The 17,754-nt window shown below is 47.7% G+C and overlaps 1 protein-coding gene across 3 annotated transcripts in view; it reads right to left on the bottom strand.

Annotated features, from left to right (window-relative positions):
• The window catches only part of CDH13 (cadherin 13), a 1,106,386-nt gene that overhangs the window by 94,167 nt on the left and 994,465 nt on the right, over positions 1-17,754 (bottom strand). For all 3 annotated transcript variants that reach the window (XM_073882334.1, XM_073882335.1, XM_025860409.2), the window contains one exon: positions 4,545-4,727. In XM_073882334.1, coding sequence (XP_073738435.1) covers positions 4,545-4,727 — 183 coding nt within the window. The remainder of the gene's footprint in view (positions 1-4,544; positions 4,728-17,754) is intronic.

Genomic DNA, 17,754 nt, shown 5'->3' with positions numbered 1-17,754 from the left:
GCTGGGGTTTCTTCCCTTTAGTGAGCTCCACGGGGCTCGGAACAGCAGAATTTGGGCCTGGGGTTGAGGCTGACATGGTGAGCAGGAGGGCCAAGCCAATTGCAGCATGGAGTGGGGCAGACCCGGGCGGAGGGAGAAGATCGGGGTCCTGAGGGGAAGAGACCTGGCTTATTTACACATGACCTTTAAATAGAATGGCTAAAATGTGTGTTTCTTTACATGTTAGGTACATGCGTGTACATTTATGTTGGATAAGTACACGTGTGCCTTTATAGTAAACATGCACATGCATGTCTTTACATGTTAAATGTGCATGTGTGTTTGTCTATATTAGATATGTATGTATGTGTTGTATGATAGGGGTGTGTGTGTGTGTGTGTGTGTGTGTGTGTGTGTGTGTGTGTGTGAGGTAACTCTATCTGGGTTCCCTGAGACTCCAGCCGAGTCTGGAAGCAGAGCCTGAGGCAGGGATTTGGAGTATGATCTACGGGCTCACCTTCTCAGAAGAGAGGGAGAAAGAAGGATGTGGTCTCTGCAGGAGTCCAGCCCAGTGCCAGGGGAGCTCTGGAACTTTCACTGACTGCCAAATCAGCCCCATCTCAGGGCAGGGGCTGGTCTTTTGCATCTGCCTGCAGTTAGGCAGACTGCAGGCTCTCTCCAGCAGGCAGAGCCTGGCCTGCGTTCTCCTCTCAAGTGAGGGCAATTCTGCTGGGAAGACATAGGCTGGGAGCATTATCTGCCAGCACTTGGGGCTCTTGCAGTGGCAGCCTTACCTAGTAAGGGAACCCGGTGGGTGTGTTAGTCTCCTAGGGCTGCCGGAACGAAGGACTGGGTGGCTTAATACCAAGGAAATCAACTGTCTCACAGTCCTAGAGACCAGGAAGTGCAAAACCAAATGTGAGCAGGGCCCTGCTGGCTCTGAAAGCTCTAGGGGAAACTTCCCTGCCTCTTCTTGGGGTTCCATGGCCTGCAGCCGCCCAACTCCCATCTCTGCCTCCACGGTCACACGGCCCCCTCCCTGCGCGTCCCTGTCGTCTCCTTATAGGAACACGGTCCTGCTGGAGGAGGGCCCACTCCCTCCACCATGACCTCAACTAATCACATCTGCAGTGACTCTTTTTCCAAATATGGCCACATTCACAGGGTCTGGGGGTAAGGACTTCAAAATATCTTTTCTTGGGGGACATAATTCAATCTATACCAGTGGGCACCCATGGCTCCCCGACCCCCACAATACACATGTCTGATTTTCACCACTGCCCTTCGTTATTTTCTGACATTATTTGTCCCTTATTGTGCACCTACTGTGTGCTAGGAGCGCTCTGTGTGCATCAACTCACCCAATCCTCACTTTATGTCATAATAGTGGGTGTTTTTAGTCCCACTAAATGTTGATGAGGGAACAGGCTCAGAGAGGTTAATAACTCAGTCAAAATCACACAGCTAATAAGCGGCACCGAGCCATGCTTTGGTCCGGGGAGTGTGATGAGAAAGGAAGAAGAACCGACATCCCCTGAGTGCAACGCTGGCCTCGGAGGGTTTGAGAACTGAACAGTGCCACAGGCGGAGGGGGGCGGTGAGTCTCACAGTGCCTTTTGGGAGGGCCGGGCCGCTGGAGCGCCCGTTCCCATGTGCACGGTGCTGGCTGTAATAATTCGAGCTGTGCGTTCCCTGGGCTAGGCCACCGGGAGCTGGCACAACGCGGCTCTCTTCTCCTGGACCCTGCTCTGGCTCACGCTGGATGAAGAAGCCCTCCTTCATCTCGGGCATATGACCTTAGTAATGCGATCTGTCTGATGCAGGGTCTCTGGATCAGGGAGGGGAGGGATTGGAAACACTTCCGATAAAGTTCCAGAGAGTCGATCCAATTACTATTTCATTAAGCGTCAAGTGAAGGTGTGGACTAGTGACATGGAGACTTCAAGGGCTGGGAAAGCCATCCCACATGGGAAGGGTAAAGAACGTGGGTTTTGCTGTCTGGAAGAGGGAGGGTTTGAAAGTGATCCAACAGTGATTTGTAAGCCTATTGTGGGCTTGGGGATCAAGGCTTTCTGGATGTTTCCTTCTCCTCCAGGGACAGAAGGGAAAATACACTTAAAATGTAGGGTGGATTATGTTCAGCTGAAAGGGGAACTCTGACAGTTTTGGAATAGTTTACAGAGCAACTAGGAGCATTCCTGACCAGAAGGTTTTTAAAGAGGAAACAGGTCTTTGCCTTCCAGAGCTGTTAGGCTTTGGTCCTGCAGGGAGGCAGGACTCCCCTGGGAGCCACACAGTCCTGAAACTTCTGCTCGTTCTTCCGTACGCTAACTGCCAACTGGTTAGGGCACAACTGCTCATTGCCCAGTGACCATGCCCACCCTGTGCTCCCCTACCCGTCTCTTCCTGCAGAGGCCCCAAAAGCCAGACTTGGACTTCCAAGCCTTCCTTGCAGCTGAGGATGGGTATGTGTTATCTGGCCAATGAAACATCACAGGAAATTATCTGAGAAACCACTGGAAAAGATATTTCCTTCCCTGATGAGAGGAGAGGGGCACTGGAGAGCACTCTCTTGTTTGCCTGGCTGCCTTCTTGCTTCCTGCCTTAAGAACATGGCAGAGGAAAGATGTGCTGGCTCTCTGACACCTTGAGCTGCCAGCCAATCGTAGACTGGCCTACCTATATCTAGTTATGATAGATAGGTAGGAAATCATTAAATTCTCTTTATTATTTAAGCCACTATCAGCCTGGTATTCTGTTACTTGCACCTGAGAGCATTCCTAATGAAGCACTGTGTTGCTGGCAAAGTGAAGAGCATGGGGAACAAGGCCTGGCCTGCCTGTAGAAAGCTGTCCTGGGGCTTCGAGTCAGGTGGGTTGAGAAGCAGAGAGAGCCCAAGGCCCTCGGAGGAATTCACATGGCAGGCAGCCAACGGGAGGGGGAGTCTCCATTTTAATTCTGAAGCAGAGGGAGTCCACTCACTAGTAAAACTGGCACCCAGAGGGAGCCCCAGGTGCTGCAGGCACCTCCTCCGCAGGAATCTGCAGGTGCAAACTCGCCCTCAGGCAGTGCTCATGCACGAGGCTGTGCTCCATGAACCCCAGCATCTCCTGGGGCCCGCAGCACCTCTCCCTCATATGGTGACCCTGCAGACATGTGTGGGAGGGGCCCAGGAACCTGGGTTGTAACCACCCTCCCCGGTGATGCTCCTGTATGCTAACATTTCAGACTCAGCATCATGGGCCACAGTGGCAATGTGGGGAAAGGGGAACGCCCCTTTGTGACTCTGGTTTTCTCGTAGTGTCTGTTCCTCAAACTGTCGCACACACGGGCTGGGGAGAACTGCGCTTTTCTAGGATTTATGATGGGGCTGTATATTTCCCCAAGCTCTGCCTTCCAGCTGCAGGTTTGGAAAATTGCCTGATGGCATTTATGGATACAGGCTCGACTTCCATAACTGGAAACTGCAGTGGTTTGCAGGAGAGCCGCGGCAGGAGCTCCTGACGACCTCGCTGCTGCCCGTGTTATCAGAGGCAACTGGGAAGCCCCATGGGTGGTTCTTCTCAGCCAGACCTCCGAGGTTCAAAATGAATCAAGTACTGGAAAGAACAGGGCTTGGGAGAAACCCAGTCCCTCCTCCTCCGGAGCAAGCCGGAGGCGTCTCTGAGATCTGCCATTCTCAAGGGCTCTGCCCCCCGGAGAAGGTTGTGGAACTGTGTATGGGACCCTGCTCGAGGCTGAATAAAGACCTCCCAGTATGACCATGGGTGGATCCCCGGAACCTTATGGGGATGTGAGTAAGCTAAGGACCTTGTGGACGGAGAGCCCTGGAGTCACAGAGGTCCTTAAAGGAGGGAGGCAGGGAAGTTGAAGGAAGAAAGAGACGTAAGACAGGAGCTGCCTCGCTGCCTGGAGCTACGAGAACGGGCCACAAGCCAAGGAAGGTGGCTGGTCCCCAGCCGCTGGGAAAGATAAGGACATAGATGGTCCCCTAGAGGCTCCAAGAGGACCCGGGCCGCCAACCTTAGCCCCGTGAAGCTGATTTTGGAGCTCTGGCCTCCAGAACTTACAAATGAGACTATAAGTCTGCCTTGTCTGAGGCCACCGAGGGTGTGGTCACTTGTGATGGCAGCCCCAGGACACGCACACGGGCTCCGAGGGCCAGGCGCTGTTTATCTCCTGTTGGTAAGAGAATACCCGGGACTCTGCGGGACAGACTAAGAAGACGTGTAATGATCCACATTTTTGATCAGAGATCTTTAAAAAAACCTTTGAATGGTCTGTTTTTGCACATCTTTGATAATTCATTACCAATCATATGGAGAATCTCGCTTAAAAATTAACTTTGGGTTCTTTTTTTAAGGTCACACAGACGTTTGAGTTTCCTAGAACCTGTGAAATGGGCTGGTTTAGGGGCTGTGAGGATATTAACTCTACCCTTAAGCCCTGAGCCTTTTTCTTTTTCAACCCCAGGAGGAGGAGACTAAGGCTGCCTTCCCCTTGACCTTCCCCAGCAGGAGGCCCTCTGCCTGATGTGGAGGGAGGAGCGTGGGACGTCCACTTACTTTGACCACAGATAGCATCCCCTCGTTGGTCTGAGGGTTGGTGTGGATCTCGAAGCTCTGGCCCGGGTTTCCGTTGATGATGGTGTAGGCCGCCCTCCACGCGCCCGTGGAGGGGTCGTCCTTGTCTTCAACTGTCAAGTTGACAATAACCCCCACAACTCCTTCCTCAACAGTGGCTTGAAACTGCAAACAGAGCAGATGGTTACTGTCAGTATTTGGTAAAGACAGTACTGATCCTTCACAGAGCCCTTCCCACAGGCCCGGCAGTGGGTCCGTTACCCATATCAACTCATTTTACGGTGAATAATGCAGGAGAGCCCAGCGGGCAGACAGTCCGCTCCTTCCGGCCTTCCCCGCACCGAGCTGGGGCCCGGAGACTGCCTTCTCTCCTCCCGAATGTGGCCAGAAGTGATGCTTGCCTGATGGGAGCAGCCGTCCCTTCTTCTTGGTGCCTCTCCTTCCATCTATCAACACACAGAGGACCCCAGGACCCCAGGGCAGGGTGCGGCCACAGGCGGAAGAACGTGGGTCCCGAGTCCCCCCCACCCGTCCCGAGCTGTTGTTGAAGGAGAAACAGACTCCTGTGGAATTTGAGCCTTTATACAGTTTTGTGGGTCTTGGTTCCTGCAGCCTCACCGACCCTCAACAACAAGGTCACCGGGGCGCCGGGGCCCCTCCCTTGCATGTGGGGGGACTGGAGCTGGAAACGCGGTGTTTGACTCCAAGGCCTCTGCTCAGCTGCACCATCTCCTCTAGAGAAGAGAGCGCATTTCACCCGCTCCACCTCTCCCCCACAACTAGCAGGACTTTCAAAACCCATTTCCTAAGGAAACATATAAAGCAGTTGTTTGGAGCCTTGCTGTGCCCGTGTTTTTATTGTCATATATCTCAAATACTTGTTGCAAGTAGGTGTGGTGAGAATAAATCAATAAATGAAAAATCAGTTTTCCCATAGATAGAGAATTTCATGAGTATCATTAGCACATTCCTTTGAGCTGGAAGCATAAAGTATCGTTTTGGTGCTTACCTCTGACACACTACAGGTGAGTAGTAATCTGTTTGCAAATATTTTACAAACAAGTAATACCAATAAGCTGACAAGAAGAAGAAATATCTTGGAATTTCAATTAGTAGGAAAGTGAATCTAGAGACAGTGCGGTGATGTCAGAAAGCCCTTGTGTTCAAAGAGAAGTAATTTGAGAAATGGGGTTTCAAAAGCAGTGGCTGATTAATTGACTTGCAAATCATTAATCATAAGCCTTAATCTTGATGCCTTGTGGGGATGGGGCAGGGACGGTTACTAATTTGTCTACCACACCTCAGCAAACCTGGGTGGGTTGTTCGTTTCTGTGAAAGGGGCGCTGGGAAATTCTTGGAACCTGATGGCAGGACTGAAAGTAGCTGGGGGCGGGGGGTGGGGTGGGACGCTGTCACACGGATATGGGCTCCAGGCGACAATGCAGTTGACCTGATTCCTAAGTAGTCCTCTCTTCTAGCTTTCCCCCCTTCTCACAAAATTCATGGAATTCCTAAACTTCAATCTAGAGAGGCGGTTCTCAGCCCTGTCCGCACATTAGAATCTCCTCATTTTGTTTGTTTTTTAAATAACAATCATAAGCCTGAATCTTGATGCCTTGTGGGGATGGGGCAGGGGTATTCTAATTCAGTGGGTTTGGGGTAAGGCCTGAGATTCAGTATTTCCTTGACCTGCCCAGAGAATTCTAGTATGCGGTTCCGTTGAGAGAAGCATGATAGGGTCCAAGGTCCAGGTCAAGAATGGTGAGGTGGTGTCAATGTTGAGCCCACCCCGGTACTGAGCCGCTGCCTGAGCTCCATGCTGAGGGCCTGCGGTGCACCTGGCCCAGCAGGAGGGAGTGCTGCGATCAGCCCTTGCTGTCAGCCACGCGTGTCCTCGGTGCTGTCTAATCCCTTCGGATTCAGATGAAGAACAAGGCGCAGGGAAGGAAGGAAAGTCCAGAGTCGTTCAGTGAACCAAAGGTCAAGTCCGTGTCTCCTGGATTCCTGTAACCTCTGCTTTTAACAAGTTCTGGTACTCAAGACTCCCATCCCTGAGGCTCATCCTTCACCCCGGCTGTGGTCCAGGGCCAGAGGACTGGTTCTCTGGCCCCACTGATCACACCAGACCTCAGCTCATCACCTGTCCTCATGTGTCTTCTGACACCTGTAACTTAGGACGCCAGGTGGGTGATTATGTGGGCACAGGGAGTGCTGAGACTGGAGGACGCTGGCATCCATCCATGTGGTAGGGGTGCTGTTACATCCAGTACAGAGGTGAGGAGTTGCTCTGTCCAAGTGGACGAGGGTCACATTGCGGGATGAAGACACAGAGCACATCATGATTTTGAGGAGGCTGGAGGCTCAGTGAAGGCTGCGTTGTTCACAGCTTTCTCCCCAGACCCTCACATGATGCCAGGTGCAGAGAGGGGACCCAGAAAATATTTGTTGAATGAGTCAGTGGTCTTAACTACAGGGGGCGGGACCTGGCCTCAAGGGCCAGGGCGGGGGTGGGGAGGGAAGAGGAAATGTGAGTGGTGCGGCTCTGCGGGGCAGTAAGAGGGGCCCGCTGGCTGACTGATGCCTGATCCTGCCGCCTGCTTGATGTTCCAGAAGGGTAAGGATGGACTGATCTCTCTTGTTCTCCAGGACATCTCTAGCATAGCTGCCTTATGACTTTCTTGGATCTTAGGTAATTTTACCTTCATTGGCCCTTCCTACCACAATAGGTTTGCATGGGATTTAAAAATTTCATTTTTTTTTCTGATGTGAGGAAAAAAAATTAACATTTTCTTTGGCCCTGAAAGTTCGTTTTCTTCTGATTTTAGGACCCTAGCACTGTGCCTATGACACCTGATGTGTCACTCGGCCCTGATCCCCAGCACATAGCACAGTGCTGGACACATGAAGATCTGATGGACAGATGGATGGATTTGCAAAATTAATATTTAGGCCAGGTCTAAGTGGGAAAAAAAACCTGCGCAGTTTTCCCAGGACACTTTTCTTTTTTAATGTCTGTAGCACCCACCATAGGGGCTGACATAGAACACCCTTTTAGTGTGTGAGCAAATGATTCCAAATGGAATAATGTGGTATTGTTTTAGGAATTCTCGGTGTGTATTGTGGTCCTGATATATCCTTATTTGTAGTAATGTGTCCACAGCTACATTTTCCTACCATCCACCCACCCATCATTCTCCATCTATTCTCCATCCATCCTCCATCCACCATCTATCCGTTCATCCATCCATTCTCCATCCCTCCCTCCAACCTCCATCCATCGTCTATCCATCCATTTATCTATTCATCTATCCATCATTCTCTATCCATTTATCTATCCTTCCTTCCATCCACCCATCCATCCATCTTCCAGACAGTCAGTCAACAATTTGGTGGGTTGGCTTCTCTGTGCCAGGCATGCTGTAGTATTAAATTCTAGGGATATGCTAGAAAACGAAATAGACATGGCATATGTATGATTATAAAACTGTGCTGAATGTTAGGAGAAAAGCAACACTGAGCCTGTAGCTTGAATGGGGAGTGGTGAGAGGAAGTGGGTGCCTGACCCAGTCTGGGGAGGGTCCTTAGGGAAGAATTCCCTGAAAATGGAAAGCAGATGAGGGGCTAATAAGGGGAAAGGAGAGAGAGCGTTCCTGGCATCTGGAACAGCAGGAGCAAAGGCCAAGGGTGGAGGGAGCATGGCACAATTGCAGTACGGAGGGAAGGTGGGTGTGGCTGGAGTGCAGGCAAGGGCCAGGGAGAACTGTCCGCCATTGGACTCCAGAGGATAGAGTCAGATCATGCAGGGCTTTGGGAGCCACAGAAAGGTATTTGGAATTCACCTTGAAAGTAAAGTGGAGTCTAGTCAAGGAACTGGGTTATGTTTAAATCTACTCTTGAGAGAATTCAGAAAAAAAAAAAAATCTTTAAATATAGAAAACATTCTACACAATTATTATAGTCTTTGTTAAGACCATTATCTGATTCTTGCATAAACTACAAAGCCAGTTTCCTTGAGCATCCATTTAGAAACTCATTATTGCTTAATTAAATACTCATTCTATTAATTCTATTCCATGTTTTAACCCCATTATGTAATTCAGGATGGAAAATTAAATAGACTGAAATGAAATAGTACCATTTTATATTTCTATAGCAATGCTCACTTTGTGATTTAAAAACAATAGACAAGACATGAATTTAGCATACAAGAGCAGGAGGAATTATTGATTGTAACACTACTTCCTTTAATTGGAAAAAATAGATAAAGTCACTTTTCTGTTAAACTGTGTGGCAAATCAAATACCAGACAAAATATATTTTTACATAATCAGTGTGGGTGACCGGCTTGGGACATACTGAGGCTCATTAGCTCTCTCCCCTTGTATTCAGAACTGAGTATTTCATTCTGCTTTCTTTGACAACATGGGGTGAGTTTTGTGATGGACATTTAGGAAGAGAATGCCTGGACCTTCCAGAAAGGTCATCCATCACCAGGGGGAAGAGGGACTTCCATTTTATTTTACACCAAGAATAAATGCTCTTCCTCATTGAGCAAATGGTTGATTTTACGTTAAGGTTAACCTGAAATTGGAAATAATAATCATCAGGGTAGAAAGCCACTGCTAGGGAAGAAGTGACAGTGTGTGACCTTAAGGGACTGGACATCTATAAGCTTGCATGCTTGACGACTAGAGTCCAGGTTCATGAACTGTCATCCAGGATGTTTCATGGATGGTGAACTTGAAAAGCTGGGATGTAGCCATTTGGGCCCTGGCTTTGGGAAATTAAAAGATAAGGTCCCAGAAAATTTTATAAACTTGAATTTCTATCTGTGAGGTGAAAAGCATGGGGGAGAGATCATCAGTAATTTAACTCGCAAACAATTTTATGAGTCTATGTTTACATACAGGATAGAGCTCATTGGAAAAATCTGATCTCTTGCTGATAGCCTAACAGGTAGAAACCGTGATTGCTAGGAAGAAGATAATACATTTAAGGATCCTGACACATTGCTTGGCATAGGGAAAGGAATCAGTATTTGTTAGTGAGGATGATGATGATGGATTTTGTTTTGTATCGTATGAAATTCTTACTAGTAAATTGGAGAATATGGCTCAAACCCCTATGATTCTTTCTGTTCTTATCATGGACTGCCTTTTAATGTATAATTTTCATAGATACCTCACATCCCTGAAATTCGTGTGGGAATGCTCTTCTCTTTTCAGTTATGTGTATCTGACACATACTTGCTTATCCCTGATTTGCTCTATTGCCAAGGCAAATGATGTTAACCTACAGCACCCACATTTAGGAGGAATAGCTGCATTAGATATCTGGTTTCCTTCTATCTATGATTAGGATTCACCCCAGGATATAAAAAAATGAAAGAATTCCTTCTAGTAAATATCCTTTAAGTGTCTACTGCATGCCAAGGGGTCCACCAGAGGCAGGAAATACAGCAGTAAATGAAAGTGACACTATTCTCTCCCCTCAGGGGCTTGCAGCTGATTGCCACATTTCCTCCCACTCACCTCCTTTCTTTATATGTTTTGTTGACCTATGACATATCCAAATATTTTGTTTCCTACCATTTCTCCACTCTCATACATCCAAGGCTGTACCTGTGGCCAATTACGGGTGCTTTTACATTTGGGCCTAATTTAGTTTCCAGCTAATGGCCATTTCAATAAATGGTGCTGGATCATTTGTATATCCATGTGGAGAGAACAATGAATCTTGATCCCGACTTCACACCATACACAACATGTGTAAGGTAAAACTATAGAGGTTTTAGAAGAAAACATAGGGGGACATTTTAATTCAGCTTACAGTTAATGTTTATGGGCACTATATATATATATACACACACACACATATATATGTATATATATGTAATATAATGTGTAAAGTATTTTAATATATAAAATAATACAAAAATATAAAATGTCACTATGTATGTGAAATTCACATAATAGAACATATATAATATTTAAACAAAAATTTAACAAGTACACAGAGTTCTAAATAAAGTTCATTCAGTATTTTAAAGAAGCCTTTATGTCTAAGAAATGATTAACAACAGAGACCCACAAGGGACTCTGAAGGTGTTTGGCTGAAAAAGCTTCAGCCAGCCCTCAAGAACTGGACCTATTGAGTCCTTCCCTAGCCATACCCCAATAGGACATGCACAGACAGGCCCCCAAATGACTACAGAACCAAGACGGGAGGAGGGCATTCAGGAACCCACCAGACCATAATGCCACCAATGCCCCAGACATTGGTATATTTGACTCTTTTCTCCACCTGGTTAAAATTCTGTCATCTCTAAGTACCCCTTTCTCTTTGAAGATGAGGAGTGGTGCCAGAGCTTTGGTTTTTAACACTCATGGAAGACAATTCACACAGTGAGAAGTAAATCAGAAGCTAGAGCTCAGGCTACCAACAAGCAGAGGCAGCTTGGGGCATGCCCCTCCCAACTGTGCACTTCTGGAGAATGAGGTTCTTGTCTCTGATTCCCCAAAATGCCAGATCTTTCATGAGATGAGAACACTATAAGTAGACATTAAATTTTAGGATTTTTTTTTTTTTTTTTTTTTTTTTTTTTGAGAGAGCACATGTGAGCATATGCATGTGTGAGTGGAGGGTGGGGGCCGCAGAGGGAGAGAGAAAGGATTTTAAGCAGACTTCCTGCTTAGCATGGGGCACACCGCGGGGCTTGATCCCAGGAGCCATGAAATCATGACCTGAGCTGAAACCAAGTTGGACGCTTAACCGACTGAGCCACCCAGGTGCCGCATTTTGGGATCATTTTTATCTGTGGAATGTGCCAGTGTACATGTGTCTGAGAATAGTGGCCAGGTCTTCTCTCTTCTCACTGAGAAAAAGGCAAGTGAACTAATTGTAGTTCAAATGGCAGAAACAATAGAATTCTACATGGTGGAGGTCAGTCTTCCTTTTCTGAGGATCCTTAAAGAAGATCCCAGCCCCTACTGAGAAGAGTGTTCTAGGAGGCCATTTGTGTCATGGGATCCCAGCTTCCTTGGCCAGAGCAGACTGGACCCAGAAGTGGTACCTAACTCACAGATGACCAATCCATTGTCTGCTTCATGAACAATCAGATGTTTCTCTAAGAATGTGAACTCAGAGAAATAGGGGCTATAATCAGAGAGTAAAGAGTCCTTAAGTCCCAAGTTTCGGAGTAGTTGAGCATGGAGTGAACTTTTTTTTTGTCCCTCAGACACCAATGACTAGATGCATAGAGAGGCAAAAGAGTAGACACACTGATGGTAAAACAGAGATCTCAGGGCACTCAAAAGACAAAAGACAGATGGGGAAGCATCCTTGGTCTCCCACTGGTTTTCCAGCCCTGCCCCCATGCCCACGAGGTTCTCTGCACCTCTTGTCTGCTGGATGTTTCTAGGCCTGTCAACGGCCCCATCTTTACCTGCTACATTGAGTGGGTTTCTGCTCCTAATGGAGCCCTGGGGAAACCAACTCTGGCAGATGTCTGCCATTCTTAGCAAGTAAATGTGGCCTTTTTTGATGAAGATTTGGGTTCCACACATGTGTCCCCCAGTATCTTTTTGCACCTTGCTATGGAGAATTTCAAACATTTATAAAAGCAGCCAGAATAAAGAGCCCTATGTGCCCATCATCAGGCTTCAGAGATTTTCAACTCGTGCCCCCCGTCCTTCAGCTACACACCCACGTCTCCCCATTCCTGTATTATCTGGAACAAATCCCAGACGTATCATTGTATCTGTAAATACGTCATTGTGTGTCTCTAAAAGATAAAGGCTCTTTTTAAGAAAACATAATCGAAGTCCTTTCTTGATCCAATTAACATTAATTTCTTCTGATAATTACTCTTTTTCTTTTGTGCCAGATACTTTGATAAAAGCATTTGCATGTTCTCTCTATTATGGAAAGAGAGAGTACCTACCAGCTCTGGGAAAGGACAGTTATAAAGGGGCCTATTAAACTTTTCCATGTGTTGCCAGAGTTTTCTTAGTTAAATGTTTCAGGCAGGTGAAGAAATGCAAATGGTTCAACAATAATAAGGAACAACAGCTCAACAACAAAGCAACCGGCTCCTGAGTGAAGAGCACTCTTCAAGATTCACTGGCATCCTGGGCAATGTGGTTCTCAATCTGAGGTTCACAAACATCCTCCTGGTTGGTGTGACCCACCCACCCAGAGAGGCCCTGGGCTGGAAGGAGAGCTCTGTGCCCGGAGGGCTGCCATCTGTGGGTCCCCTTTCACCAAGAGGAGAGGCTGAGCATCCCCTGCTTTCTGGCTGTACAGGGGCAGGGGGATGGGCCAATGGGCAAGAGAGGGAGACAATATTCACTGCGCTTTCTGGTGGGAGCCATTCCCTTTTCCCGCCCAATGCACATGTCTCTGTGTCGGCTCATTCCCCGCGAGGAGTTTCCACGTGTTGCAGACACAGCGGAGGGGCTGAGTCAATGACTTTCAAGGACAATGCCCAGCCAGGCCTCCTCTCTGGAGGCCCAGCAGTGCACCTGCTAATGCTCATTTTCTTCCTCTCCATGATCTTGCCTGAGGAGGCTTGTCCACTCTGCCAAATACACACATCTATGCATGCGACTAAAGAAATGAGTTTTCAGGAAGAAGCAGCTCTGATAACAAAATGTGGCTTTTCCTCCATGAAACAAAATCATGAAGACACATAGCCACTGAAGCCCGACTGGAAACTAATGAGGTCGAGTAGTGGTTGTCAAACTGTGTTCCTGGGAACCAAGGACGTTTGAGGGATGGTACAGGAGTCCTTCCAATGTATCAGGTATTTCCCCCCCAAACAGTAAGACTTAAACAGCTTGGATCATGTTTTGTCTGTTTGGTATATTAGATTTCCCGCTCCAGATTTTGCCTGAAAAAAAATGTTTTGCTGTAAAAAGAAGTTTGCAAATCACTGCCTTAGGGGATGTGGTGCAATAAATATTATTACATCAGATAAAGAGAGAAAAATTAAAAACAAGGAGCAAATAGGCCCATATTCTTTCTTTTCTGAATGCCAGGTGTGGACACATTATTCTGTCTGACAGTGGCATCTCTCCCTCACCAGAGTTTCTCTCTTTAAAAAATGAAAGAGAAAGAAAAACACATTTGTACCTCTGACGGGATAATTGGAAATAGTTTAATTTTGAGAAGCAGAGAGATTTTCTGTAGAGATATGCATCCAGCCACAAACATTTGAATCGGGATAAAGAATGACTTTTTTAGGAGCAATCGCATGGTCTGCTCCAAAGACTTTAGAATTGGGTTAATGCAGTTCTGCACGTTTGTAGGAGTGGGAACTTCAGTTGAGTGGGGCAATTTCGGGCCTACCTCTGATTCATGGGTAAATCCTATAACGTCTCTGAGTCTCTGTTTGACTACCTGTGATGTAGGGTATTGGATTAGAGCGATAGGTTCTTAACACTCATTACTTGTTAGAATCGCTTGCAAACCCTTAAAAACTTCACATTCACAGGTTTTTCTTGGGTGGAGACCAGGCACTGGTATTCCTCAAAAGTCCCCCGTATGATTCCGCTGAGCAGCCACGGCTGAGCACAACAGCTTGAGATGACTAAAAGGTCCCCTCCTGGTGTTATGATCAGGCATTAAGGGAGCTTCGTGATCCCCTCCAGCTCACGCTGGGTCCTAACAGATGAAGACCCTATTGTGAGAGCCAAAGGATGCCACTGGTGGAGGACCTTGAGAACTCTTACTTCTATGCTCATGGGTCACAGGAAGTGCTAAGAAGAGCAGTGGAATACATTTATTTGCTAATGAAAATACAGGGCTAGCGCCCGGGGGTCATGGTTTTCATTGTCTCGAACACGAATCTGGTGCCCATTAACTGTTACCACATTCCCCTCTGTCTGCCCCTAACAACCACGAATCTGCTTTCTGTCTCCATGGATTTACTATTCCATTTCATACAAATGGAATCACGCAACAGGTGGCCTTTTGTGTCTGGCTTCTTGCACCGAGCAGAGTGCTTTCAAGGCTGGTCCATGTTGTAGCAGACATCAGTACTTCGTTCCTTTTTACGGATGAATACTATTCCACTGTATGGACAGACCACAGCTTATATACCCCTTTATCCGCTGATCAGCATGTGGGTTATTTCTACTTTTTGGCCATTACGACTAAGGCTGCTATGAATGCTCATGTACAAGGTGTGGCGTGGACTTGGGTTTCCCTTCTCGTGGGCAGAGAGCTGGGAGTGGACGAGCTGGGATGTGCAGGGACTCCATGTTGGCGGGGGTGTGGATTGAAGTCATTTGTCAACATGCGTGTAGCACTCACGCTCCCCCTTTCAAACACATGGGGCTGTGCACTGCTGGCTGGCTTCCAGAGCCCATTGCCTCCTGGTCCCATGCGGGGAGGGGCTATCCTTGAGAATAAGGCCTCCCCCTTTGATTGGCACGAGGTCTGGGGACGGAGAAGTATCTATGAGACTGCTATCTCTTTCAATCCGTGGGCCAAGCCACTGGGAGCAGCCCCCTCTTTTTCACTTTGCATGGGGTACTCCTCAGGGTAACGCAGACATGACACAGCCCCCTGGAACTCATGGAGAACAAGCCTTCCTCCCTTCAAGCCACCTGCAGCTGGTTCTAACCAGAGAAAGTATGTCTGTAATCTCCTGGGCTCTGGGAAAATGGACACACTTGGTTAGGCTTCTGATGCTAACACCCCAGTACAAATAAGGACAAGAGAAACCTTCTGCTTTCATTACAAGGGATTTGTACAAATTCATACATGGAATTGACTTACAGCTTCTAATTTATATTTAAATCCCAAATGTCTTAGTCAGAAGAAACTGCTCTATATCCATCGTCTGTGTCTGCATCACTGATTTGCGCTTCAAATAGACCCCACGGGCCCAACGGTGATTCCCATCGGCACATCCACATATTTCTTCCCAGAGGTGGCTTATGGAGTTTCTCAGAACATCGGAGTCCCACAGGGAGAAGAGATGGATGGGAATCATTCTCTTGGGAATCAGACCCGATGAGAGACGGAGGATGAGAAAAATCATTCTCTGTCTTTTCCCTGCTCTGATACCAGGATGGAGGGACAACAGAAGTCTGTGTAGGCACAAGGGTGCCCGATGGCATTCCCTCGCATTGACAAAGACAAACGAGGAAAGTCTCTTATGTTTAACGCCACAGGGAGCTCTATCATCTGCATGACTTTGGTCAAGAAACAACCTCTCTGTGCCTTGATTTTCTCATCTGCAAAATGAAAATAAGAGTACATACTCTGATGGGATTATTATGATGATTAAGTGAGAATATTTGTAAAGGTTTAGAGGCACACCTGACACATAGCAACATATGGCCATTGTTACAATGAACACAGACAAAATGAACAAAGAAATAAAGTTCGTTACCATGCACATCATCATAAGGAACATGACCAAAGAAATTAACTTGGCTCTTTCGCGAGTTTTTTGGTTACGGTAGCCTACTCTTGTTAAATAATGTTTCAATATAAAGTTCCCTTGTCACATAAACTACTTAGAGTTGTGCCACTTAGAATCAGAAGTGTCCTGACTGATACTTCTTATTACCTGATTGTATTTTTTTTTAAGATTTAATTTATTTATTTGACAAAGAGAGAGCGAGAGCGAGAGCGAGCGAGAGAGAGTGCGCACAAGCAGGGGAAGGGGCAGGCAGAGGGAGAAGGAGAATCAGGCCCCCTGCTGAGCAGGGAGTCCCATGTGGAGTGCGATACAAGGACCCTGGGATCATGACCTGAGCTTAAGGCAGACACTTAACCGACTGAACCACCCAGGTGCCCCCTGATCATATTTTCTAATCTAACTTATGGTTTCTCAGTTTGGCACTTGGGTTGGATAATGATTTGTTGGGTGGGGCACTTTTTGGCACTTTGGGTTGGATAATGATTTGTTGGGTGGGCCTGCCCTGTGCCCGGGAAGACGCTCAGCAGCCTCCTTAGCCTCTCTCCACTAGATGCCAGGAACACCCATGCTGCAATCATCAACAACCAGACATTGCCAGATGTCCCGGTGGGGCGTGTGCATGTCTCTGTGTGTATGCGTGCGTGCGTGCGTGCGTGTGTGCGAATTCCTCCCTGGTGAGAATCACTAATCTAGCTCAACCAGGCAAGGGGCTCCCTGTAAGTATCTGCCTCTAAATGGCAGCTCACCAGTTCCCCCAGACAAGATTTGTCATCAGGCTTGTCCCAGACTGAAGTCTCAGAGGAAAACACTGAAATAGCATGATAACATTTTCTGGAGTAACTGAATCAGACATTGCCAGGAACACATTCAAGGGTAAAACCGAAGACTATAATTATTATGAAAATTATTGATGTAGTTTTCACTGCTATACAATTTTTGAATTAGCAACTGATAATCCCTTTTATAAAAGAAGAAAGGTAGTTTTTCTTGCTTTCCATTCTTCCTGACACTTGTCTGCCTCTCCCTTTCAATCAGCATGCTCCGGGCCTGTGTGTGGCCAGTGGACTCGGGCCTCCACACACAGACCTGGGGGCTGTGGCCAGGCTGCAAGGAAGGACAGGCGGGCCTGACAGGGGGCGGTCCTGTCCCCCAAGGGCTCTTCTCAACGGGCCTCAGAAAAATGAGGCGCATTTTCAATTTGGGCCAGTTGGAGCTGTGCTCAGACTCAAGCCTATGGGGCAATGAGGAATATTGCCTGCAGCCCAGTGCTTCTCCCCGTTCTTGAAACCCTCTCGACTGGAAGCGTGGGCCTTGGGCCAGGGGCCTGGACCTCACCTGGGAGCCAGTTAAAAACCCAGAGTCGGGGCTGCCCCCTAGACTTTCGGAACCAGATCCCAGGTGACAGGGTGCTGAGTCAGTCTGAGAAGTTGCTCCCAAGCCCTTCTGCCTGCAGCTGCCCTCCCTCTGTGCTGTCCTTGCTGCTGACCCCGAGGCCAGAGAGACCAGGGATACCTTGGCCGTGAACTCAGCAGCCTGGCCTCAACGCTGTCTCCTGGTGCTTCTGTGCTCTGGCTGGAGGGCCCGGCTCCCTCCTGCCCAGTGTGAGCTGCACCCTGGGGTTGTGGGGGGGAGCATCCCCAGCTCCTCCTTAGGCCTGTCCTTAGTCCTTTACCCTCCTCCTTCCTCTCAAGTCTGTAAACACACTTGAGACCCTTCAGTTAAGAAAACCAAGCAGTGCAACAAAGGAAGAACAGCTTC

Source organism: Callorhinus ursinus, unplaced genomic scaffold, assembly GCF_003265705.2.
Source record: "Callorhinus ursinus isolate GAN/ISIS: 27379988/994484 unplaced genomic scaffold, GSC_fseal_2.0 scaffold46, whole genome shotgun sequence".
In the NCBI taxonomy this organism is placed as follows: domain Eukaryota; kingdom Metazoa; phylum Chordata; class Mammalia; order Carnivora; family Otariidae; genus Callorhinus; species Callorhinus ursinus.
The sequence above is the reverse complement of the archived record's forward strand: the minus strand, read 5'-3'. Positions and strand labels throughout refer to the sequence as shown.